Source organism: Ranitomeya variabilis, chromosome 1, assembly GCF_051348905.1.
Source record: "Ranitomeya variabilis isolate aRanVar5 chromosome 1, aRanVar5.hap1, whole genome shotgun sequence".
NCBI classification, from domain to species: Eukaryota; Metazoa; Chordata; class Amphibia; order Anura; family Dendrobatidae; genus Ranitomeya; species Ranitomeya variabilis.
In genome coordinates this window covers 31888416-31915006 of record NC_135232.1, presented here as the reverse complement: position 1 = coordinate 31915006, position 26591 = coordinate 31888416, and the positions used below count along the sequence as shown (strand labels likewise).

General features: G+C 45.6%; 1 protein-coding gene across 1 annotated transcript in view; it reads right to left on the bottom strand.

The window, feature by feature from the left end:
- ADAMTS12 (ADAM metallopeptidase with thrombospondin type 1 motif 12) overlaps positions 1-25208 on the bottom strand; it is a 510507-nt gene extending 485299 nt beyond the window's left edge. The window contains exon 1 of the mRNA XM_077281848.1: positions 24918-25208. Coding sequence (XP_077137963.1) covers positions 24918-25041 — 124 coding nt within the window. The 5' untranslated portion in view covers positions 25042-25208. The remainder of the gene's footprint in view (positions 1-24917) is intronic.
- Between the last annotated feature and the right edge of the window lie 1383 nt (positions 25209-26591).

Below are 26591 nucleotides of genomic sequence, written 5' to 3'. Positions count from 1 at the left end.
TCTATCTATTATCTATTATGTATTATCTATCTATCATATCTATTATCTATCTATCTATCTATCTATCTATCTATTATATATCTATTATCTATCTATTATCTATCTATTATCTATCTATCTATCTATCTATCTATCTATTATCTATCATATCTATTATCTATCTATCTATCTATCTATCTATCTATCTATCTATCTATCATCTATTATCTATCTATCATCTATCTATCTATCTATCTATCTATCTATCTATCTATCTATCTATCTATCTATCTATCTATCTATCCGTTTCTGCAACTGACATGAGCTGGGAGGAAGTAAACGGCTGCAATATTTCGAGTCTTCTCCTTCTCTCATACTGAACCAATGAATGAATGGAGAGTGCATCCCAAGGAGCCAAATGAAGATAGTAACCGTCACAGAGCATTGTTAATTTTGTTTTTTAATTATAGATGCTTAAATGGAAAAATAATTACACTGCTGTCCCATAGAGACAGGATGCAAACATTGCTATTCCTATCCTTTGTTGTAGGTGTTTACACTGTGGAAAATGCAAAAGCAGGAAAGGCTTGGAAGAATAATGCCGCGCTCGCAGATAGAACGATGCTACAATGGGATGCTACAATTATAAATATATATATGTTTTTTATTTGAACCAGTCACAATCATGGAATCTGTATGGTAAATGAAACCAGCGATAACACCTAAGTCTCAGGGAGAAGGTCGGCAGTTTCATTTTTTTTAAAGGGTTTGTGCACATTAATATATTATAGGTCCATGTAACCAAAGCATGGCCCCCATGACGTTTATGGGCCGATGGTGCAGGTCTTATTCCATACTGAGGCTGTAATACTGATTCCATCATAGATAATAATCCCGCCATGCCCATGGACGCAGTATTACGGCGTTATTCTTCTGCTGTAGACTAACTGTTGTGAATTTGCTTTTTGCTCCCTCTAGTGGTTACTAGTTTTTTGACTCTGGTTTTTCTGTCATTCCTTTTATCCGCACCTGGGTCGTTAGTTAGGGGTGTTGCTATATAAGCTCCCTAGACCTTCAGTTCAATGCCTGGCAACGTAGTTATCAGAGCTAGTCTGCTGTTCTCTTGTCTACTGATCCTGGTTCCAGTTATATCAGCTAAGTCTGCCTTTTGCTTTTTGCTATTTGTTTTGGTTTTGTATTTTTGTCCAGCTTGTTCCAAATCTATATCCTGACCTTTGCTGGAAGCTCTAGGGGGCTGGTGTTCTCCCCCCGGACCGTTAGACGGTTCGGGGGTTCTTGAATTTCCAGTGTGGATTTTGATAGGGTTTTTGTTGACCATATAAGTTACCTTTCTTTATTCTGCTATCAGTAAGCGGGCCTCTCTGTGCTAAACCTGGTTCATTTCTGTGTTTGTCATTTCCTCTTACCTCACCGTCATTATTTGTGGGGGGCTTCTATCCAGCTTTGGGGTCCCCTTCTCTGGAGGCAAGAAAGGTCTTTGTTTTCCTCTACTAGGGGTAGCTAGATTCTCCGGCTGGCGCGTGTCATCTAGAATCAACGTAGGAATGATCCCCGGCTACTTCTAGTGTTGGCGTTAGGAGTAGATATATGGTCAACCCAGTTACCACTGCCCTATGAGCTGGATTTTTGTATTCTGCAGACTTCCACGTTCCTCTGAGACCCTCGCCATTGGGGTCATAACAGTTTGCCAGGCCAGTATTAAATGTTTAATGCATTGCAGAAGAGGGATTATAAGAAAGAAGATTCTGAGTTTTTTTTTTCTCCTTCCCCTTTACCTCAGAGTGGCTATGCTTGCTGCAGACATGAATGTCCAGACCTTGATTACAAGTGTGGACCAGCTGGCTACTCGTGTGCAGGGCATACAAGACTATGTTATCAGAAATCCTAGGTCAGAACCTAAAATACCGATTCCTGAACTGTTTTCCGGAGACAGGCTTAAGTTTAGGAATTTCGTGAATAATTGTAAATTGTTTTTGTCCCTGAGACCCTGTTCATCAGGAGATTCTGCTCAGCAAGTAAAGATTGTTATTTCGTTCTTACGGGGCGACCCTCAGGATTGGGCTTTTTCGCTGGCGCCAGGAGATCCGGCATTGGCTGATCTTGATGCGTTTTTTCTGGCGCTCGGTTTACTTTATGAGGAACCCAATCTTGAGATTCAGGCAGAAAAGGCCTTGCTGTCTATGTCTCAGGGGCAGGACGAGGCTGAAGTGTATTGCCAAAAATTTCGGAAATGGTCCGTGCTGACACATTGGAACGAGTGTGCACTGGCCGCTAATTTTAGAAATGGCCTTTCTGAAGCCATTAAGAATGTTATGGTGGGTTTTCCCATTCCCACAGGTCTGAATGATACTATGGCACTGGCTATTCAAATTGACCGGCGGTTGCGGGAGCGCAAAACCGCAAATTCCCCCATGGTGTTGTCTGAACAGACACCTAATTCGGTGCAATGTGATAGAAAAACCGCAAATTTCCTCATGGTGTTGTCTGAACAGACACCTGATTTAATGCAATGTGATAGAATCCTGACTAGAAATGAGCGGAAAATTCATAGACGCCGGAATGGCTTGTGCTACTACTGTGGTGATTCTACACATGTTATCTCAGCATGCTCTAAACGTATAGCTAAGGTTGTTAGTCCTGTCACCGTTGGTAATTTGCAACCTAAATTTATTCTGTCTGTAACTTTGATTTGCTCACTGTCATCTTATCCTGTCATGGCGTTCGTAGATTCAGGTGCTGCCCTGAGTCTCATGGATCTCTCATTTGCTAAGCGCTGTGGATTTACTCTTGAACCATTAGAAAATCCTATTCCTCTTAGGGGTATTGATGCTACACCATTGGCAGCAAATAAACCGCAGTATTGGACTCAGGTTACCATGTGCATGACTCCTGAACACCGCGAGGTGATACGTTTCCTGGTTTTACATAAAATGCATGATTTGGTCGTTTTAGGGCTGCCATGGTTACAGACCCATAATCCAGTCCTGGACTGGAAGGCTATGTCAGTCTCAAGTTGGGGCTGTCGTGGTATTCATGAGGATTCCCTGCCTGTGTCTATTGCTTCTTCTACGCCTTCGGAAGTTCCGGAGTATTTGTCTGATTATCAGGATGTCTTCAGTGAGTCTGAGTCCAGTGCACTGCCTCCTCATAGGGACTGTGACTGTGCTATAGATTTGATCCCAGGCAGTAAATTTCCTAAGGGAAGACTGTTTAATCTGTCGGTACCTGAACATACCGCTATGCGTTCATATATCAAGGAGTCTCTGGAAAAAGGACATATTCGTCCGTCTTCTTCCCCTCTTGGTGCGGGATTCTTTTTTGTGGCAAAAAAGGACGGATCTTTGAGACCTTGTATTGATTATCGGCTTTTAAATAAGATCACTGTCAAATTTCAGTATCCTTTACCGCTGTTGTCTGACTTGTTTGCCCGGATTAAGGGTGCCAAGTGGTTCACCAAGATAGACCTTCGTGGTGCGTACAACCTTGTGCGCATTAAGCAAGGTGATGAATGGAAAACCGCATTCAATACGCCCGAAGGTCATTTTGAGTACTTGGTGATGCCTTTTGGGCTCTCCAATGCGCCTTCAGTTTTTCAGTCCTTTATGCATGACATTTTCCGGAAGTATCTGGATAAATTTTTGATTGTTTATCTGGATGATATTTTGGTTTTTTCTGATAATTGGGATTCGCATGTGGAGCAGGTCAGGTTGGTCTTTAAAATTTTGCGTGAAAATTCTTTGTTTGTCAAGGGCTCAAAGTGTCTCTTTGGTGTACAGAAGGTTCCCTTTTTGGGGTTCATTTTTTCCCCTTCTGCTGTGGAGATGGACCCAGTCAAGGTCCGAGCTATTCTTGATTGGACTCAGCCCTCGTCAGTTAAGAGTCTTCAGAAGTTCTTGGGCTTCGCTAACTTCTACCGTCGTTTTATCGCTAATTTTTCTAGCATTGTGAAACCTTTGACGGATATGACCAAGAAGGGCTCCGATGTAGCTAACTGGGCTCCTGCTGCCGTGGAGGCTTTCCAGGAGTTGAAACGCCGGTTTACTTCGGCGCCTGTTTTGTGCCAGCCTGACGTCTCACTTCCCTTTCAGGTTGAGGTGGATGCTTCGGAGATTGGGGCAGGGGCCGTTTTGTCGCAGAGAGGCCCTGGTTGCTCTGTTATGAAACCTTGTGCCTTTTTCTCTAGGAAGTTTTCGCCTGCCGAGCGAAATTATGATGTGGGCAATCGGGAGTTGTTGGCCATGAAATGGGCATTTGAGGAGTGGCGTCATTGGCTCGAGGGTGCTAAGCATCGTGTGGTGGTCTTGACTGATCACAAAAATCTGATGTATCTCGAGTCTGCTAAACGCCTTAATCCGAGACAGGCCCGCTGGTCATTGTTTTTCTCCCGCTTTGATTTTGTTGTCTCGTATTTACCAGGTTCAAAGAATGTGAAGGCCGATGCTCTTTCTAGGAGCTTTGTGCCTGATGCTCCTGGAGTCGCTGATCCTGTTGGTATTCTTAAAGATGGAGTTATCTTGTCAGCTATTTCTCCGGATCTGCGACGTGTGTTGCAGAGATTTCAGGCTGATAGGCCTGAGTCTTGTCCACCTGACAGACTGTTTGTTCCGGATAAGTGGACCAGCAGAGTCATTTCCGAGGTTCATTCCTCGGTGTTGGCAGGTCACCCGGGAATTTTTGGCACCAGAGATCTGGTGTCCAGGTCCTTTTGGTGGCCTTCCTTGTCAAGAGATGTGCGGTCATTTGTGCAGTCCTGTGGGACTTGTGCTCGAGCTAAGCCTTGCTGTTCTCGTGCCAGCGGTTTGCTCTTGCCCTTGCCTGTCCCGAGGAGACCTTGGACACATATCTCCATGGATTTCATTTCTGATCTTCCGCTATCTCAGGGCATGTCCGTTATCTGGGTGATATGTGATCGCTTCTCCAAGATGGTCCATTTGGTTCCTTTGCCTAAGCTGCCTTCCTCTTCCGATCTTGTTCCTGTGTTTTTCCAGAACGTGGTTCGTTTGCACGGCATCCCTGAGAATATTGTGTCAGACAGAGGATCCCAGTTCGTTTCCAGGTTCTGGCGATCCTTTTGTAGTAGGATGGGCATTGATTTGTCGTTTTCGTCTGCTTTCCATCCTCAGACTAATGGACAGACGGAGCGAACCAATCAGACTTTGGAGGCTTATTTGAGGTGTTTTGTCTCTGCTGATCAGGACGATTGGGTGTCATTCTTGCCGTTGGCTGAGTTTGCCCTTAATAATCGGGCTAGTTCCGCCACCTTGGTTTCGCCTTTTTTCTGCAACTCTGGCTTCCATCCTCGCTTTTCTTCGGGTCATGTGGAGCCTTCTGACTGTCCTGGGGTGGATTCTGTGGTGGATAGGTTGCAGCAGATCTGGAATCATGTGGTGGACAACTTGAAGTTGTCACAGGAGAAGGCTCAGCGCTTTGCCAACCGCCGCCGCGGTGTGGGTCCCCGACTACGCGTTGGGGATTTGGTGTGGCTTTCTTCCCGCTTTGTTCCTATGAAGGTCTCCTCTCCCAAATTTAAACCTCGTTTTATTGGGCCTTACAAGATATTGGAAATCCTTAATCCTGTATCTTTTCGTCTGGATCTTCCTGTGTCGTTTGCTATTCACAATGTATTTCATAGGTCCTTGTTGCGGCGGTACATTGTGCCTGTAGTTCCTTCTGCTGAGCCTCCTGCTCCGGTGTTGGTTGAGGGCGAGTTGGAGTACGTGGTGGAGAAGATCTTGGATTCTCGCCTCTCCAGGCGGAAGCTTCAGTACCTGGTCAAGTGGAAGGGCTATGGTCAGGAGGATAATTCCTGGGTGGTCGCCTCTGATGTTCATGCGGCCGATTTAGTTCGTGCCTTTCATGCCGCTCATCCTGATCGCCCTGGTGGTCGTGGTGAGGGTTCGGTGACCCCTCACTAAGGGGGGGGTACTGTTGTGAATTTGCTTTTTGCTCCCTCTAGTGGTTACTAGTTTTTTGACTCTGGTTTTTCTGTCTTTCCTTTTATCCGCACCTGGGTCGTTAGTTAGGGGTGTTGCTATATAAGCTCCCGGGACCTTCAGTTCAATGCCTGGCAACGTAGTTATCAGAGCTAGTCTGCTGTGCTCTTGTCTACTGATCCTGGTTCCAGTTATATCAGCTAAGTCTGCCTTTTGCTTTTTGCTATTTGTTTTGGTTTTGTATTTTTGTCCAGCTTGTTCCAAATCTATATCCTGACCTTTGCTGGAAGCTCTAGGGGGCTGGTGTTCTCCCCCCGGACCGTTAGACGGTTCGGGGGTTCTTGAATTTCCAGTGTGGATTTTGATAGGGTTTTTGTTGACCATATAAGTTACCTTTCTTTATTCTGCTATCAGTAAGCGGGCCTCTCTGTGCTAAACCTGGTTCATTTCTGTGTTTGTCATTTCCTCTTACCTCACCGTCATTATTTGTGGGGGGCTTCTATCCAGCTTTGGGGTCCCCTTCTCTGGAGGCAAGAAAGGTCTTTGTTTTCCTCTACTAGGGGTAGCTAGATTCTCCGGCTGGCGCGTGTCATCTAGAATCAACGTAGGAATGATCCCCGGCTACTTCTAGTGTTGGCGTTAGGAGTAGATATATGGTCAACCCAGTTACCACTGCCCTATGAGCTGGATTTTTGTATTCTGCAGACTTCCACGTTCCTCTGAGACCCTCGCCATTGGGGTCATAACAACTAACCCCGTGACATAGTGTTCCTCCATAAGGCGGCACACAAACCTATGACTCCATAGTTCGGAGGCTCGCGTTCGTCCTGCGACTCTGTACAGATCCACCGCCATTTCCCACTTCACCTAATAAGTCCCAACAATCCGCCAATATCAGGACAATCTACTAATGGATTTCCATGGCTCACGGGGCTCCTAAATCGCAGGGTAAATGCGGGATATTGATTTCATGTTACGCTAATGGAATGACCAATAAATCATTTTTATAGAAAAACACTGTAGATAGAGGACAAGAAAAGAGTCATCAGCAATAAAGTGCGCAGAGCCTGTATGACGGCGGAGGGATGACCCCTTACTATGGATCCATGTGCTGCCGTCTGGTGCGTCAGAGCCTCGGGGTCACAGGAGACATTTGTAATGTGGCATGTGACGGAACGTTTCCTGAAAATCAGTGAAAAATCCATCTGTGTCCATCTGTCTGGAGCACAGTATGGACCCCCAGAGGGTGGAAAGTCTCATTTCTATCTATTCGAAAGGGAATGTCCAGTGAAGGTATAAATTGGTGGAGAGGAGGACATCTTCTGGGACCAACGCACAGCCAATCCCTGCATGTGTTGTGGCTATCAGCCGCGAGACTTGCAGCCGCAGGGACTGGAACATACTTTTCGAGCACTCCGAATTCACTCGGTTAGCACCTGAGCATGTTCAGATAACACCTTATTCCAGCAGGTTCTGTCACCACTCGTTATCAGCTATATCAGGACAGGTTATCAGGACAACCCAATAATAATAATTTCCAGTATATACAGATTGATGGGGGTCTGAATTTTAGGACCACCACTAATTCTTACAATGAAGGGGTCACAGTGCTAGTTAGGCTCCTTTCCAACGTTAACAGTTCATGCATGGTCCACAAAGTCCAAATCTTCCCTGGTTCTCCTGACCAAAACTAAGCCTCATAGGAAATATATGAAGCTGTCGTGGGTCAGGAGACCCAGGGATGGTCAAGTCATGGTGTGTAGAACTAGCCTTAGACTTTATGGTTCCTCCTGGCTTGGCTGAGAATGACCTTCTACCGTGGAGCTACAGATGGTCTATTCGTATCTTTCTTCAAGCCTCCAAATACAACGCATCATAGCAACATGCTAGAAAAATAACAGGCTGGAATAGACACCACAACCACCGGACGGCCACAAATAAAGTAGTAGAAACTCGAGATGAGTGAATTTGATCTACTAGAAACATTTCCTGACAGAGCATCACCGAAACATGATTTACTTCCATGGTGGTCCATGGTGGTCAATTTCACGAAAGCTGAGAGCAGAAGTAAAGACAGACACGTGAACATTGCAGTTCCCTGCTCAGGAGGCTGACAGGAGCACCACTGTCCAGGAAATCTCAAGATCATCTGCTGGCGACATATACATCCACTGCAGATGCAGATGGCAGGCTCAGGAGCTGAGCGCGCTCTGTACATTGCAGGTGCCAGCTGTGCTATACTGTCGACACCGGACGATAAGTGGTGAAATTGGAGCTAGCTCTGATTGCAGCAGTTTAACCCCTTAGATACCACTGTGATATGCGTACAATATGCCACGTGCAGTAAGTCCAGGACTGAGCTTTGAGTATTTTACTACTTCCTTCCTTCATTGCAACTAATGATATTTAGATACTGGACGTAGGAAATCTGATGACATGTGTTTCTCGTCAGACATTTCCTGTGCACATGTTGTTACTGTCAGCGAGCTCCATAAGTGGAATGTGTCCGGTCCTTGGCACATAATCGGCCATTTAATGCTTCATAGGCCTCACAATCTGGGATGTTCTTATCAGTAAATGAAGCGGACGCCATGCGGCTCAGCAGCGCTTTGTCTCCTTCGTGTCTCCTTGAACAGCGACTTCTCTTGATACATATTTTTCCATAATGTTATCACTAATCCTTCAGATAAAAAAAAAGTGAAACTCACTGAATTTACACGTGAAAAGTGACATTAAAGCCTGCGGAGATGAAACAGACCGAGCGCCCTGCGGCCTGAGCATATCTGTCCGTGCGAGGACCTCCCATGTGGAGCCGCACATCGTCAGAGGGCTCAGATCTGACCATGAAGAAGAATGATGGACGTGAGAAAAGCCGGAGAGACCACGTATATCTGCAGGGCTGGAGCCGTTGTATATAATCTCCGATAACCACGGGGCACTACAAACACCAGCATGGGAACAAGAAAATAGGGAAAACAAAGAAAAGAAAAAGTGCTCAGACTTTGGGCTTCAGTTCCTCTACATTTCCAAGATATTCAACATTGGCTGTCAGTGAATGACGACACTAGTTTCCATTCAAAGTCAGTGACCCTGTACGTCGCCGGTCCTGCTCTCAGCTGATACAAAGTATCCAGTGTAGACCATGCTCTGTGAGGCAGACAATGCTCTGTGAGGCAGACAAAGCTCTGTGAGGCAGACAAAGATCTCTGAGGTAGACAATGCTCTGTGAGGCAGACAATGCTCTGTGAGGCAGACAATGCTCTGTGAGGTAGACAATGCTCTGTGAGGTAGACAAAGCTCTGTGAGGCAGACAATGCTCTGTGAGGCAGACAATGCTCTGTGAGGTAGACAAAGCTCTGTGAGGCAGACAATGCTCTGTGAGGTAGACAAAGCTCTGTGAGGCAGACAATGCTCTGTGAGGCAAACAGTGCTCTGTGAGGCAGACAATGCTCTGTGAGGCAGACAAAGCTCTGTGAGGCAGACAAAGCTCAGTGAGGCAGACAATGCTCTGTGAGGCAGACAATGCTCTGTGAGGTAGACAAAGCTCTGCGAGGCAGACAATGCTCTGTGAGGTAGACAATGCTCTGTGAGGCAGACAATGCTCTGTGAGATGGAGAATGCTCTGTGAGGCAGACAATGCTCTGTGAGAACCAAATTCTGATGAACATAATCAGTGGTAGAGAGTATCTATCATCACAAATAACATAAATTGTAGAAATAAATCTAACAGTCTACCATCTATGCATGGATATATGGATAACTGCAAAAGAACTAAGCAAGAACAAACAACTAATAGGCAGTCATAGAATCCAACAATCACAACTTTATTAGATCAAATTTTTAAAAAATGTATCACATCAGACAGTCGGGCTCAACAGGGCCAAAAGATGGTATCCAGATAATACCCACATACAAAAAGCCCAAGGTAAGGTATGTCTCTGGTATAAATCATATATAGATATATAGGTAGACCAGCAATATACTCAAGTAAGGAACATGTGGGTGTCTACATAGTATAAACATCACAAATATCGCAGCACAATAGCCTATAGAACACATCACATATTCCTATAATGGTTTTAGATCACAAAATACCTTTCCATATTACCTTATCAATGAGGATGCAGACACCCAGGGACACCCTTTCACCCCGACGCGCGTTTCGGTAGTGTTACCTTCCTCAGGGGGCGCACAAATGTGACAGGGCATAGAGTTTAAATAGAAAATCGAGAATGTGCGCAGGATCATGTCACCGTGCGTCGCCCTACATCCGATGAGCCGCAGCCAAGTTGGCGGCCACCAACCAGAAACATGTGGGGCCCCACGTGACCCGGAAGAAGACGTACCGCTGGTGCAGGCATCAACGGACGAAGTCGCAGACCGGCACGTGCGTACTGCACACAAGAATAACAAGGGGCCATATCAACTGAGGGCAATGCAAAGGGCAAATTGCCTATAGCAGGTATACAGTGTGGATGCTCTGTGAGGTAGACAATGCTCTGTTTGGTAGACAACGCTCTGTGAGGCAGACAATGCTCTGTGAGGTAGACAACGCTCTGTGAGGCAGACAATGCTCTGTGAGGTAGACAATGCTCTGTGAGGTAGACAACGCTCTGTGAGGCAGACAATGCTCTGTGAGGTAGACAACGCTCTGTGAGTTAGACAATGCTCTGTGAGGCAGACAAAAGCTCTGTGAGGCAGACAAAGCTCTGTGAGGCAGATAATGCTCTGTGAGGTAGACAATACTCTGTGAGGTATACAATGTACTGTGAGGCAGACAATGCTCTGTTTGGTAGACAACGCTCTGCGAGGCAGACAATGCTCTGTGAGACAGACAATGCTCTGTGAGGAAGACAATGCTCTGTGAGGCAGACAATGCTTTGTGAGACAGACAATGCTCTGTGAGACAGACAATGCTCTGTGAGACAGACAATGCTCTGTGAGGCAGACAATGATCTGTGAGGAAGATAATGCTCTATGAGCTAAACACAGCTGCAGCTGCATGGATCTCTCTGCTGGATTCTTACAATGTATCAGTCACTCACAGAGCATTGTCTACACTGGACACATTGCATCAGCTGAGAGGAGGACCGGCGATGTACAGGGTCACTCCCTGGGAAGCCCTTCCTAACGGAGTGAACAGGACCGATTGCTCTACAATTGCATCCAGGAGCACAATGAGCACTAAAGTATATGAGAACATTGAATATATGAATACTACCTGGACTATATGGAGAAAAGTATGTGCCCCCTGTAAATTCTCCCTCCAGGAGCTGTTCTAACCTCCCATCCTAGATCCATAGACATTATTATGGAGCTTCCCCTCTGCAAATATAGCGGCTCTCACTCTTCTGGGGAGGATTTCTATAAAATCTGTGGGGGGTTTTCCCCCTTCATCCAGAAGAGCATTTGTGGAGTTAGACCCTGATGTTGGGGGGAGGCTGGTCTCACAATCTCCATTACTGGTGTAGGACAGGTCTGGGGTCAGGACTAGTGATGAGCGAATATACTCGCTACCCGAGATTTTTTCGAGCACGCTTGGGGGTCCTTCAAGTATTTTTTACTGCTCGGAGATTTTGTTTTTCTTGCCGCAGCTGAATGATTTACATCTGTTAGCCAGCATAAGTATGCAGCGCCCCAGAGTCCTGGTTGTTGCAGTACTGATGCTCCGCCGCTAAGGGGAGTGATGGTACGTCTGATGGCACTGAAGGAGTTCTCCTGACCAGGTATCACAGACACCAATACACTTCACAGTCTGGCCTCCAGGGGGAGCAAAGGGCACTATGTATTAGGCCACTCCTCACAATCTGGTAAAACTGGGGTTTGATAGAAAGTTAGAAGCTGACTGGGTTGGAACCAGGCAACATCCTGTGGCAGAGGGTGTTGCAGGGGAAGATTCAGGGGGGTCCCTGTCAGTGGTGGGATCCTGACAGAGGCCTAGCGAACTAGACAGAACGTTAAGGAACCGCGCCTGCACTACATCGCGGCGGTATCTCAAGAAAGGACAAGAAGCGAAGTATATTGTGGAGAAGTGAGAAACGAAATCATAGCAAAAAGGAGATAACACCAGTAGGAGTCGTGCCGCAAGATCGAGGCAACATCCTACTGAGGCGTGTAGCCGGTGGCCGGAACGCCGAGGAAGTATTGGACTCCAAGCCTAACTTCAAACCAACGGCAGGACAGTTAATTATAGGTTGGCTGTCTCACCTAAATCACCTAAGCAGACATAGGGGGCAACTGTGGGAGAGGGGCATCACTAGGGTCCCGGAAGAACTCCAGGCCTACCCGTCATACGGGTGCATCCTATCCATATCATCTGGGGGACGGAGAAGAACATCAGAAACAGACACAACAGTTGTGAGGACTATCCCGTGGTGCTCAGCAGGGAAGTACTACAACACACAGGCGCTAGAAGGTAGGCACAGATTTCCACCTGCAAAGGGAACTCTGGAGGTGCCATCGGACCGGCCAGTCTCAGCCAGCCCTGTTAGCAGTGCTCTGGATTTAGCATCTTGAAGCCTTCAGTAAAGAGGTAAAGAGACTGCAACCCTGTGTCCTCGTTATTCACCGCGACCTGCACCACGCACCACCACCTACACCTTTCATTGGACGCCCCTTAGCAGGGTCACGGACCGGGTCTAGCCACCGTGACAACCCCAGAACTGAGACAGAGAGGCCCGGTACCGAGTGCTCCGCAGCCCTGCGTCTGGGGGCGCTCCAAGTACATGTGGGGATTGCCTGGTTGCTAGGGAATCCCCACATGTAATCAAGCTGGTTAAGAGATGTAAATCATTCAGCTGCCGCAAGAAAAACTAAATCTCCGAGCACAAAAAAATACTCGGAGGACCCCCAAGCGTGCTCGAAAAAATCTCGGGTAACGAGTATATTCGCTCATCAGTAGTCAGGACTCTACATATTCTCCCCTCCATGTCTGTATGGAGCTTGTGCACTGTGCTCAGTCTTGGGGAACAGAAAAGGGCGAACCCCAAACTGTTCCCACAAAGTTGAAGCTACAATTATCCACAATGTCTAGTGCTGAAGCATTAAGACTTCTATTCAATGGGTCTAACTAAAGGCCCAATGCTGACCCCTGATAACAGCTCATAGCATTATCCTCCTCCACCATCTGTACAGGGGGTACAATGCAGTCAGGGGTTAACGTCCTCCTTGACTCACTAGACTCCTCCATCAGACACCAGATAAAGAAGTGCGATCCGTCACTGCACAAAACGGCTCCTCCAGAGTCCAGTGGTGGCGGCTTTACACCACTCCATCCGACACTCAGCATTGTGCTTGGTGATGTACGGCTGCATTCAGCCATGAAGCTCCCGGCAGGGGCGCAGTGTTTGTGCTGATACCAGAGGAGGTCTGGGCTCTACAGTAATGGGGTCAGCAGAGTGGTGATGACTTTTCTGTCCTCTGCTCCTCAGCACTCAGTCCCCACTCTGTAATGTCACGGGGTCTCCACTTCTCAATAATATCAATCACAGGTGATGGAGAAGACTTTTAAGGAAGAAATGTCATGAATGGACTTGTTACCCGGGTGACAGGACTGCGCTGGTATAGGTGAGCTCTGTACCACCGGCCATTCTGTCACATGTAACTAAAGACAGATGGCATGGCGGGGGGCCGGAGATTATACACCAGGGAGCGAGGGGCCGATGGCATAAACGGGGCCAAATGTTACACACCGGGGGCAATGAGCTTGGATGCTAAACATCGGGGGCAATGAGATCAGATGTTACACACCGGGGGCAATGACATCGGATGTTACCACCGGGGGCAATGAGATCGGATGTTACACATTGGGGGCAATGAGATCGGAGGTTACACACCGGGGCAATGAGATCGGATGTTACACACCGGGGGCAATGATATCGGATGTTACACATCGGGGGCAATGAGATCGGATGTTACACATCGGGGGCAATGAGATCGGATGTTACACATCGGGGGCAATGACATCGGATGTTACCACCGGGGGCAATGAGATCGGATGTTATACACCGGGGGCAATGAGATCGGATGTTACACATCGGGGGCAATAAGATCGGATGTTATACACCGGGGGCAATGAGATCGGATGTTACACATCGGGGGCAATGAGATTGGAGGTTACACACTGGGGGCAATAAGTTCAGATGTTACACATCGGGGGCAATGATTTCGGATGTTACACACCGGGGGCAATGATTTCGGATGTTACACACCGGGGGCAATGAGATCGGATGTTACACACCGGGGGCAATGATTTCGGATGTTACACACCGGGGGCAATGAGAACGGATGTGACACACTGGGGGCAATGAGATAGGATGTTACACATCGGGGGCAATGAGTTCGGATGTTATACACCGGGGACAATGAGATCGGATGTTACACACTGGGGGCAATGAGATAGGATGTTACACACCGGGGGCAATGAGATCGGATGTTACACATCGGGGGCAATGAGATCAGTTGTTACACACCGGGGGCAATGAGATCGGATGTTACACATCGGGGGCAATGAGATCGGATGTTACACACCGGGGCAATGAGATCGGATGTTACACATCGGGGGCAATGAGATCGGATGTTACACATCGGGGGCAATGAGATCAGATGTTACACATCGGGGGCAATGAGATCGGATGTTACACATCGGGGGCAATGAGATCGGAGGTTACATATCGGGGGCAATGAGTTTGTATGTTACACATCAGGGACAATGAGATCAGATGTTACACACCGGGGGCAATGAGATCAGATGTTACACACCGGGGGCAATGAGATCGGATGTTACACATCGGGGGCAATGAGATCGGATGTTACACACTGGGGGCAATGAGATAGGATGCTACACACCGGGGCAATGAGATCAGATGCTACACACCGGGGGTCAATGAGATCAGATGTTACACACCGGGGGGCAATGAGATCGGATGTTACACATTGGGGGCAATGAGATCGGATGTTACACACCGGGGATAATGGGATAGGATGTTACACACCGGGGGGCAATGAGATCGGATGTTACACACCGGGGGCAATGAGATCGGATGTTACACACCGGGGACAATGAGATCGGATGCTACACACCGGGGACAATGGGATCAGATGTTACACACCGGGGGCTATGAGATCAGATGTTACACACCGGGGGCAATGAGATCAGATGTTACACACCGGGGACAATGAGATCAGATGTTACACACCGGGGACAATGAGATCAGATGTTACACACCGGGGACAATGAGATCGGATGTTACACATTGGGGGCAATGAGATTGGATGATACACACCGGGGAAATGAGATAGGATGCTACACACCGGGGGCAATGAGATCGGATGTTACACACAGGGGGCAATGAGATAGGATGCTACACACCGGGGACAATGAGATCGGATGTTACACACCGGGGGCAATGAGATCGGATGTTACACACTGGGGGCAATGAGATAGGATGTTACACATCGGGGGCAATGAGATCAGATGTTACACACTGGGGGCACCATACCGACATTATTATTAAGGGTATTGTGTGGGGATGTGCTGCACAAGACTGCAGAAGAGAGAAGTCTGCAGAGATGAGATGTGAATATCAAAATTCATCATAGGTCTGCATCTGCACAAGATGGAGACGAAAAGATGAGAGCGACTCCAATCGGAGAAGACGTCACCAATAAGGTACCTAGGTGTAAATGTTTATTTGTTATACTACCTGTGTGCCATCAGTACTGTGGTTCCTGTGTGGTCCGCAGTCTGATGATGACTATTAACAACTCCCAGTATCAGCTTACCCTTGTGGACATACTGGGAGTTGTAGGTTCTTGCGATACATGGGGCTGACCTGACATCAAACAATTACAGTATTAAGCGTGGCAATATATTCAAGTAGTAATGATGGTTCTGGTGCTATACTCATGTACTTATGGTGATTCTGGTGCTGTATTCATGTACTGATGTTGGTTCTGGTGATGTTTCATATGTAAAGACTGTGAAATACGGAAATACAGTTGTGAAACTACAATTTCCAACATTCTCTAACTCTCTGGCTTATGAGACGTGATTTAGTTGGAGCTTCAAATATAGGTCATGCTACACAATAGTATAATATAGTGTATGTAAACTGTACATGATCATAGACAGTCTCCATGGAGTATATATCTTATATGATTACACTGCATCCTGTATACTTGTCCTTTGGGAAGACTATCACTTAAACAAAAACAATTTTCACTGTACGTTTGGGTGATTATATAGAATAGGTTTTTTTCAGAGATGGGTGAACCGATGGATGTTCAGATGAACATTTTTAACCCCTTCACCCCGAAGCCTGTTTTCACCTTCCTGACCAGGCCAATTTTTAACAATTCTGACCACTGTCACTTTATGAAGTCATAACTCTGGAACGCTTCCAAGGATCCCACTGATTCTGAGAATGTTTTCTCGTGACATATTGTCCATCATGAAACAAAAATTTCTTTGATATGACTTGCGTTTATTTCTAAAAAAAATGGAAATTTAGAGCAAATTTTGCAATTTTCAAATTTTTAATATTTATGCCCTTAAATCAGAGAGTCATATCTCACAAAATAGTTAATACATAACATTTCCTACATGTCTACTTTACATCAGCACAATTTTTGAAACATTTTTTTTTCTTTTGTTAGGGAGTTAGAATTTTTTCTTTAGTGACCACCTCACATTTGAAGTGACCTTGAGGGGCCTATATGACAGAAAATACCCAAAAGTGACACCATTCTAAAAACAGCACTCCTCAAGGTGCTCAAAATCACATTCAAGAAGTTTATTAACCCTTTAGGTGCTTCACAGGAATTTTTGGAATGTGGAAGGAAAAAACAAATATTTACTTTTCTTTCACAAAAAGTTGTGCTATTTATCCTTAGCATGCTGATAACCCATATGAGGGGGAAATCTACCGTTTGTGCACACGGCAGGGCTCAGAAGGGAAGGAGCACCATTTCACTTTTTGAATGTAAAAATTGCTGGCATAATTAGCAGACACCATGTCATGTTTGGAGAGCCCCTGATGTGCCTAAACTGTGGAAACCCCCAACACGTGACACCATTTTGGAAACTAGACCCCTCCTGGAACTGATCTAGATGTGTGGGGAGTACATTAAACCCTCAGATGCTTCACAGAATTATATAATGTTGAATCGTAAAAATTAAAAAAAAAAATCAAATTTTCCCCACAAATATGTTTTCAGCACAAAATATTGCATTTTTATAAGGGAAAAAGGAAAAATTGCACCATAAAATGTGTTGTGCAATTTATCCTGAGTGCGCAGATGCCCAATATGAGGGAGAAAACTACTGTTTGGGCACACAGCAGTGCTCGGAAGTGATGGAGCGTCATTTTACTTTTTTAATGTAAAATTTCCTGGAATCAATAGCGGACGCCATGTTGTGCTTGGAGAGCACCCGATGTGCCCAAACAGTGGAACCCCCCCTAAGTGACACCATTTTGGAAACTAGACCCCTAAGGGAACTTATCTAGATTTGTATTGAGCACCTAGAACACACAGGTGCTTCACAGACGTAGAGCAGTGAAAATTAAAAAAAAATCACATTTTTCCCAGATGAATCTTTTTTAGCTCAAAATTTTGCATGTTCAAAAGGGTAAAAGGAGAAATTGCTTCACAAAATTTGTTGAGCAATTTATATCTATTGTGAGCATGACAATACCCCATATATGGAGGGAAAAAAAGGGTGCACGGCAGGGCTTGGAAGGGAAGGAGCGCCATTTGATTTTATGATTGTAAAACTTACTGGAATAATTAACGGATGCCGTGTCACATTTGGGGAGCCCCTGATGTGCCTAAACAGTGGAAACCCCCAACAAGTGACACCATTTTGGAATACAGAACCCTCAGGGAGCTTATCCAGATGTGTATTGAACACCTTGAACCCCCAGGTGCTTCACAGAAGTTTATAATGTTAAGCTGTGAAAATTTTTTTAAAAATCACATTTTTCCTGCAAAAATTGTTTTAGCTCCAAATTTTGTATTTTCACAAGGGTAACACAAGGGTGGACCCCACAGCTTGTTGTTCAATTTCTTCTGAGTATGCTGATACCCCATATGTGGTCGAAAACTGCTTTTGAGGCACAGTGCAAAGCTCAGAAGGGAAGTAGCACCATATTACAATGCAGATTTCGCCACACTGATTTGAAGGTGCCATGTTACATTGGCAGAGCCCCTGAGGTGCCAGAACAGCAGAACCCCCCATATTTGACCCCATTTTACAAACTAAACCTCTCAATGAATTCATCTAGGGGTGCAGTGATTATATTGACATCACAGGTGTGCCACAGAATTTTATACCATTGGGAAGTGAAGAGAAAACAATTTATATTTTTACCACCAAAATTGTGTGTTAGCCCCAAATTTTACATTTTCATGCTGGGAAAACAGTAAAAATGGCACCAAAATGTGTCTGCTGAATGTAGAAATACCCCATACGTGGCTGCTCAGTACTGCTTAGCCACACGACGAGACTACCATCACTACAGAAATGCCAAACATGTGGGCGCTAAATGTTGTTTAGGCACATGGGGTCTCAGAAGGGAGGGGGGCCCTTGGATGTGGGAGCGGAGAATTTGCTGAATTTCTTTTGGGGGGCGAGGAACCATTTTGCTTTTCCAGAACCTTTGTGCTATTAGTAGCATGGAAGCCCCTATATTTCCGTTAACAGATGACAGACCTGAGTGGGGACTTGCTTTTTTGGGAATTGAGTTCAAGCTTTTATTGGGAACATTTTACATAACGTTTGGGATCACATTTATCCCGCCCCCTACGTTGAGCACTTACTTTGGGGTTTCCATCTAAATCTCCGAGTGACGTGACAGATGAAAACCCCGATGGATCCATTCACTATAATGAGGCAGCAGAGTTACTCTGGACTCCGTCTGGCCTATGTTCAGTGTTGTCCTTCTTTTTAGAAGTGAATAAAACTGTTTCCGACGCCACTTTTATGCAATCCTAAAAAGACAGACACCGCCATATCACAGTTCCTATGGTGCCCACAGTGCCTCCATCTGCCACATTATAGGGAATTTTCCACCGGGGGTTCTGTCTGAATCACGTATTTCAAGGAAACCTCTGTCTAAGAGCACAGTCCTCGATTTTGTAAAACTAGCCAAGGTAACGCTGACAGCTGACAGCTGCAGCCTGAAGCTGTCGGCTTTACCTGCGCTGGTTGTCAAAGATACAAGTGACTGCACATCATTTTTTAAATTTCTATCTATTTATTTCTATGAATGAGAGCAGGCGTACGATGATGAAAGTAGTACATGATCAGCATGTGAGCCGCTGATCAGAACTGCTGGCTCACATGCTGTCATCTGTATAACAGGGTGAGAACGCAGTGCTCTGACCGGCAGTATCGAACTTACCGCCAATCAAAGCTAGTGTTTCTCGCGCTGTCACACAGATGACAGTGTTGGAAACACCAGCTGTTCGGGATGCTGAACCTGATTAGTAACTCGGACTTCCAGGAAAAGTCCATGTTCAGGGTCCGTGCACGGACAATAGGTGTTCAATACGGACTCCGAACTTTCCCATTCGGGTTCGCCCATAAGTAGTTTTTATATCTGTCCTAATTATTTCATTTGTTTGTCTTGAAGCTTTTATTTTTTCATGCACGGAAATATTGATCTGAATATAAGTAACTAATTCTCATGGCCTCAAAGAACAGAGTTGCCAGACTGGAGCACTTAAATGGTGCAATTTGGTTCAGGCGAAATTCTACTGAATAATCAACATATATCTGTAGATACACAGCGGGTGAAATAAGAATTGAACAATTCACCGATTTTGTGTAATAATGAAAAATGACATTGGAAAACGTATTAAACACATGAAAAAAGAGAGGTGCAAAAAGACATGGAAACTTCTGACACCAGCTGAAATCTATCAGAAATTAGAAAGCAATCCTGCCTCTAAGTGACAAATAATATCAACTGGTTCAACTGATGGCCTATAAAAAGGTATAAAAAGGTGTCTTATTACCAAGGTGCCACATAAGAAACATCTCATGAAGGGTATAACCAGTGAGCTGTCTCAAGACCTTCACAACCTTATTGTTGCAAAACTTATTGATGGCATTGGTTACTGATATCTGGTGACAATTTCATGTCAATAGCACCTTTGTAAATAAATTTACTTAGAAAATTGGTGTGCAATACTTATTTCACCTGCTGTATGTGATATATAGATAGATAGATAGATAGATAGATAGATAGATAGATAGATAGATAGATAGATAGATATCAATGTAGAGTTCTACAGGTTTCTAATATATTGAATGCTTCACCATTTTCAATGTCTTTATGTCTTTGCTGTCAGTGAATGAGAACAATGTCTATCTAATTTATTAATTTTCAAGATATTTGCTGTCAGTGAATCAGAAGTCTCTCATTTCCATTTATCTGCAGTAACCCTGTCCATCTCTCGTCCTGCTCTCAGCTGATACAATGTATCCAGTGCAGACAATGCTCTGTGAGCGAACCATCGAGCTCCTGACTGATACATTGAAACAATCCAGCAGAGATCTGTGCAGCAGCTGCTGATGTTCTGCTCACAGAGCATTGTCTGCACTGGATACATTGTATCAGTCTGGAGTCACAGAGCATTGTCTGCACTGGATACATTGTATCAGTCTGGAGTCACAGAGCATTGTCTGTACTGGATACATTGTATCAGTCTGGAGTCACAGAGCATTGTCCGCACTGGATACATTGTATCAGTCTGGAGTCACAGAGCATTGTCTGCACTGGATACATTGTATCAGTCTGGAGTCACAGAGCATTGTCCGCACTGGATACATTGTATCAGTCTGGAGTCACAGAGCATTGTCCGCACTGGATACATTGTATCAGTCTGGAGTCACAGGGCATTGTCTGCACTGGATACATTGTATCAGTCTGGAGTCACAGAGCATTGTCTGCACTGGATACATTGTATCAGTCTGGAGTCACAGAGCATTGTCTGCACTGGATGCATTGTATCAGTCTGCAGTCACAGAGCATTGTCTGCACGGGATACATTGTATCAGTCTGGAGTCACAGGGCATTGTCTGCACTGGATACATTGTATCAGTCTGGAGTCACAGCATTGTCTGCTCTGGATACATTGTATCAGTCTGGAGTCACAGAGCATTGTCTGCACTGGATGCATTGTATCAGTCTGCAGTCACAGAGCATTGTCTGTACTGGATACATTGTATCAGTCTGGAGTCACAGAGCATTGTCTGCACTGGATACATTGTATCAGTCTGGAGTCACAGAACATTGTCTGCACTGGATACATTGTATCAGTCTGGAGTCACAGAGCGGTGTCAGTACTGGATACATTGTATCAGTCTGGAGTCACAGAGCATTGTCTGCACTGGATACACTGTATCAGTCTGCAGTCACAGAGCATTGTCCGCACTGGATACATTGTATCAGTCTGCAGTCACAGAGCATTGTCTGCACTGGATACATTGTATCAGTCTGGAGTCACAGAGCATTGTCTGCACTGGATACATTGTATCAGTCTGGAGTCACAGAGCATTGTCTGTACTGGATACATTGTATCAGTCTGGAGTCACAGAGCATTGTCCGCACTGGATACATTGTATCAGTCTGGAGTCACAGAGCATTGTCTGCACTGGATACATTGTATCAGTCTGGAGTCACAGAGCATTGTCCGCACTGGATACATTGTATCAGTCTGGAGTCACAGAGCATTGTCCGCACTGGATACATTGTATCAGTCTGGAGTCACAGGGCATTGTCTGCACTGGATACATTGTATCAGTCTGGAGTCACAGAGCATTGTCCGCACTGGATACATTGTATCAGTCTGGAGTCACAGGGCATTGTCTGCACTGGATACATTGTATCAGTCTGGAGTCACAGAGCATTGTCTGCACTGGATACATTGTATCAGTCTGGAGTCACAGAGCATTGTCTGCACTGGATGCATTGTATCAGTCTGCAGTCACAGAGCATTGTCTGCACGGGATACATTGTATCAGTCTGGAGTCACAGGGCATTGTCTGCACTGGATACATTGTATCAGTCTGGAGTCACAGCATTGTCTGCTCTGGATACATTGTATCAGTCTGGAGTCACAGAGCATTGTCTGCACTGGATGCATTGTATCAGTCTGCAGTCACAGAGCATTGTCTGTACTGGATACATTGTATCAGTCTGGAGTCACAGAGCATTGTCTGCACTGGATACATTGTATCAGTCTGGAGTCACAGAGCGGTGTCAGTACTGGATACATTGTATCAGTCTGGAGTCACAGAACATTGTCTGCACTGGATACATTGTATCAGTCTGGAGTCACAGAGCGGTGTCAGTACTGGATACATTGTATCAGTCTGGAGTCACAGAGCATTGTCTGCACTGGATACACTGTATCAGTCTGCAGTCACAGAGCATTGTCCGCACTGGATACATTGTATCAGTCTGCAGTCACAGAGCATTGTCTGCACTGGATACATTGTATCAGTCTGGAGTCACAGAGCACTGTCCGCACTGGATACATTGTATCAGTCTGGAGTCACAGAGCATTGTCTGCACTGGATACATTGTATCAGTCTGCAGTCACAGAGCATTGTCTGCACTGGATACATTGTATCAGTCTGGAGTCACAGAGCATTGTCTGCACTGGATACATTGTATCAGTCTGGAGTCACAGAGCATTGTCTGCACTGGATACATTGTATCAGTCTGGAGTCACAGAGCATTGTCTGCACTGGATACATTGATTCAGTCTGGAGTCACAGAGCATTGTCTGTACTGGATACATTGTATCAGTCTGGAGTCACAGAGCATTGTCTGTACTGGATACATTGTATCAGTCTGGAGTCACAGAGCATTGTCCGCACTGGATACATTGTATCAGTCTGCAGTCACAGAGCATTGTCCGCACTGGATACATTGTATCAGTCTGGAGTCACAGAGCATTGTCCGTACTGGATACATTGTATCTGCTGAGAGCCGGAATATACAGGGTTACTGTCACCTAATGGAAAGAAGAGCGTTAGCAGAGAAAATTGAAAAATGAGATGGATAGACGGACAGATGAAGGACAGATCCAATCATTATCCAGATCGAAAAGTGTCCTTTCCAGTGAAATGACAGCTGTCGCTCCTCGTCCCCCCTACACATCGGACATGTAGTGTGTAACATCTTCTCTTCGCCCCCCCCTATATGGTGTAAGTCCATGCAGTCCATAACGCGCACAGGCTACTAATACAGCGATGTGCCTGTACAGCCGTGTCACAGAGCGTCCATGCCTATATAGCCGTGCCACAGATCATATACGCTGCTGCCATACACTGTACAGGGCGTATGTGGCAGCATCTCCATCATAAATACCGCCATATACTGCACACATAGGAACAGCCAACAGCGACCCAAACACAGCGCCACACATAAAGGAATGATCATACAGTGCTAATAATACTAGTAATACTACTCATACATAAGGGTCTGTCCCAGACTGAATCATCGCAGACTTCCTTGGCCGTATTTGGAGTCACACAGCTCCCACAGCGGTGTATGAGCTGTAATGATTGGGAGTTACTTTACATAGAAATATTTTACACCTTCAAGAAGAAATGGAGGACAGCCCCTCCACCAAGGAGCCAGGAATGACAGGGGAGCTGTATACAGAGCCTTACTGTGTGTATAGTGTCACCATCCTGCCTTGTCTAGGCCTGACATCATCATTAACTTCTCACCTTCTAATAATACTAATAATGATAAAGAGATGACTCTACTCATTCTGTCTCAGTCCACACAGCAAAGCTGAAAAGTGAACTGCATGAAGCAGGAAGTGTCAGCCTTCTCTGTGCTCTAGTGGTCAGTGTGAGAACTGCAACATTTCAAAACACAACATTTTACATGGTGATCACCTACAGCAGCTGACGTGTATTATGAGGTTCTGCAGCAGCTGGGGTGTATTATGAGGTTTTGTAGCAGCTGAGGAGTATTATGAGGTTCTGCAGCAGCTGGGGTATATTATGAGGTTCTGCAGCAGCTGAGGTGTATTATGAGGTTCTGCAGCAGCTGAGGTGTATTATGAGATTTTGTAGTAGCTTAGGTGTATTATGAGGTTCTGCAGCAGCTGGGGTGTATTGTGAAGTTCTGTAGCAGCTGAGGTGTATTATGAGATTCTGCAGCAGCTGAGGTGTATTATGAGGTTCTGAAGCAGCTGATGTGTATTATGAGATTTTGTAGTAGCTTAGGTGTATTATGAGGTTCTGCAGCAGCTGGGGTGTATTGTGAAGTTCTGTAGCAGCTGAGGTGTATTGTGAGATTCTGCAGCAGCTGAGGTGTATTATGAGGTTCTGCAGCAGCTGAGGTGTATTGTGAGATTCTGTAGCAGCTGAGGTGTATTATGAGGTTCTGCAGCAGCTGAGGTGTATTATGAGGTTCTGCAGCAGCTGAGGTGTATTATGAGATTCTGCAGCAGCTGAGGTGTATTATGAGGTTCTGAAGCAGCTGATGTGTATTGTGAGATTCTGTAGCAGCTGAGGTGTATTATGAGGTTCTGCAGCAGCTGAGGTATATTATGAGGTTCTGCAGCAGCTGAGGTGTATTATGAGGTTCTGCAGCAGCTGAGTTGTGTAATATGACATTTCACTTTAGCTTAAATCCTCTATGTTTCCGTTGTAGCTGCTGAAGAACCTCTTTTTTTTATTAAAGATGGAGCAGTACAATTTATTGGTTGTCACTGTAGAAGGCATTTCCCACAATAGTGATGTGTCACAGATTGATATGGCAAAAGAGATAAGCAGCTGCTCGCAGCGCCGCTCGTCTCCCTGTAATCATCAGATTCTGATATCACAAGATAGGATTAAATATGACTGATGTATAATGTAAATATGTAAAGGGACAAATCACAGAAACACCAAACAGCCATAAGGTAGCCTGACACAGGAAACAGCAGGCGGCGCACACACAAGTCACTCACCTTGCGTGCTGTGTAGAAGGTGCCTGTCTGCCTGACGGACATCTCCACCTCTGCAAGAAGAGACCATGTAGAGAAAGGGAATCAAAAAGGGAACATGCCAGTCTCTGCGCGCACATGGCAGCATGTCTGAGACGGCCGCGAAGGAAGCGCAAAAATCTTCATTAAAAGCGCAAAAAGAAGGATTTCCAGAGAGTGAGTGGAGCACACACGAAGCCCAGTGTCCTGGTGCTGGGGGGACAGTGCATTCCTGTATTTGGGAGAGGGGAGTGATTCCAGGCCCAAGTGTCTGGTTTCTTAAGAGGAGGGTTTCATCTGGGAGTTCCCAGGGATCCTCTCCTTACATACTTTTGGTCTTAGATTCTAGTGTTTCATTAGCCCCAGGAAAATCTTCACTTTCCACTCCACACAATAAACTTTCTGTGACCCTCCTTCCATGTCGGCGGAGGCAAACAGCCTCCATCTGTGTGCGAGGTAGCAGAGCTGAGATTGCTGAGAAGTGCAGCGTCTGCATGGAGCCTGTATGTTCTCCTCATGTTTGGTGGTTTTCCTGGGCTTCTCCCACATTCCGAAAACTCATAGACGACCCTAATGGATGGAGACTGGTGGGAGCGATGTCGATACCTGTACACCGCCGTGGAGTTTATTGGCGCTATACTAGCAATGGAAATGTTATTCTTTGGAGTTTGTCATTTGCTTTGACCACAGGACCAATGATGGAGCCTCCATTCGTTTTTGGATAGTGTATATACAGCTACGTCATGTACCGTATACCCCAACTTGAAGAACACAGCATGGCACAACTATGTTTTATAGCGAACCATGCCAGTTCCTTTTATGTACCCACGCTAAAATAGTGCCGCCACTCAGTTAATGTGATGTCGAACTGATGCCCCCACACAGTAGCATGCCCCAACAGTCCTCCACACTGTATGATGTGATTGTGACCAGTGTCCTCCCCATATATAAAATGTTGCACCCACACACAGTATGATGGCCCCTGCGTTTCCCCAACAGATTGGAAAGAACATGATGCCCCCAGTGTCCACAACACACAGTATGATGCATCCAGTGCCCCCCACATACAGTAAAATGCCCCAGTATGATGCATCCAGGGCCCCACCCTACAGAATATGATGCCCCTAATGTCCCCCACATATACTATGATGCTTGCAGTGTCTCTCCTCACATTATGATGCCCACAGGGTTCAGTGTCCCTCTCAGAGTATGATGCCCATAGTGTCTCCTCATATAGCATGATGGCCCCAGTGTTCCTCTCATATACAGTATAATGCCTCCAGTGACCCCCACACACAGCATGATGCCTTCAGTATCTTCCACAAACACGTTATGATGACCATAGTTTCACCCCATATAATGATGCCCCCATTTGTCTCATCATATAGTATGATTGCCCAGTGTCTCCCCACACAGAAAATAATTCACCTGGTGTCCCAGACATACAGTAATGGCCAAAAGTGTTGGCACTCTTGAAATTGTTTCTGAATATGAAGTATTTCTCCCAGAAACCCTCAACTTAATATTTGGTTGTAAATAACGGCAATCAAGCGCGTCCTATAAACAACAAGCTTCTTACACCTCTCAGTTGGAATTTTGGACCTCTCTTCTTTTGCAGACTGCTCCATGTCTCATATTTGAAGGCTCCTTCTCCCAACA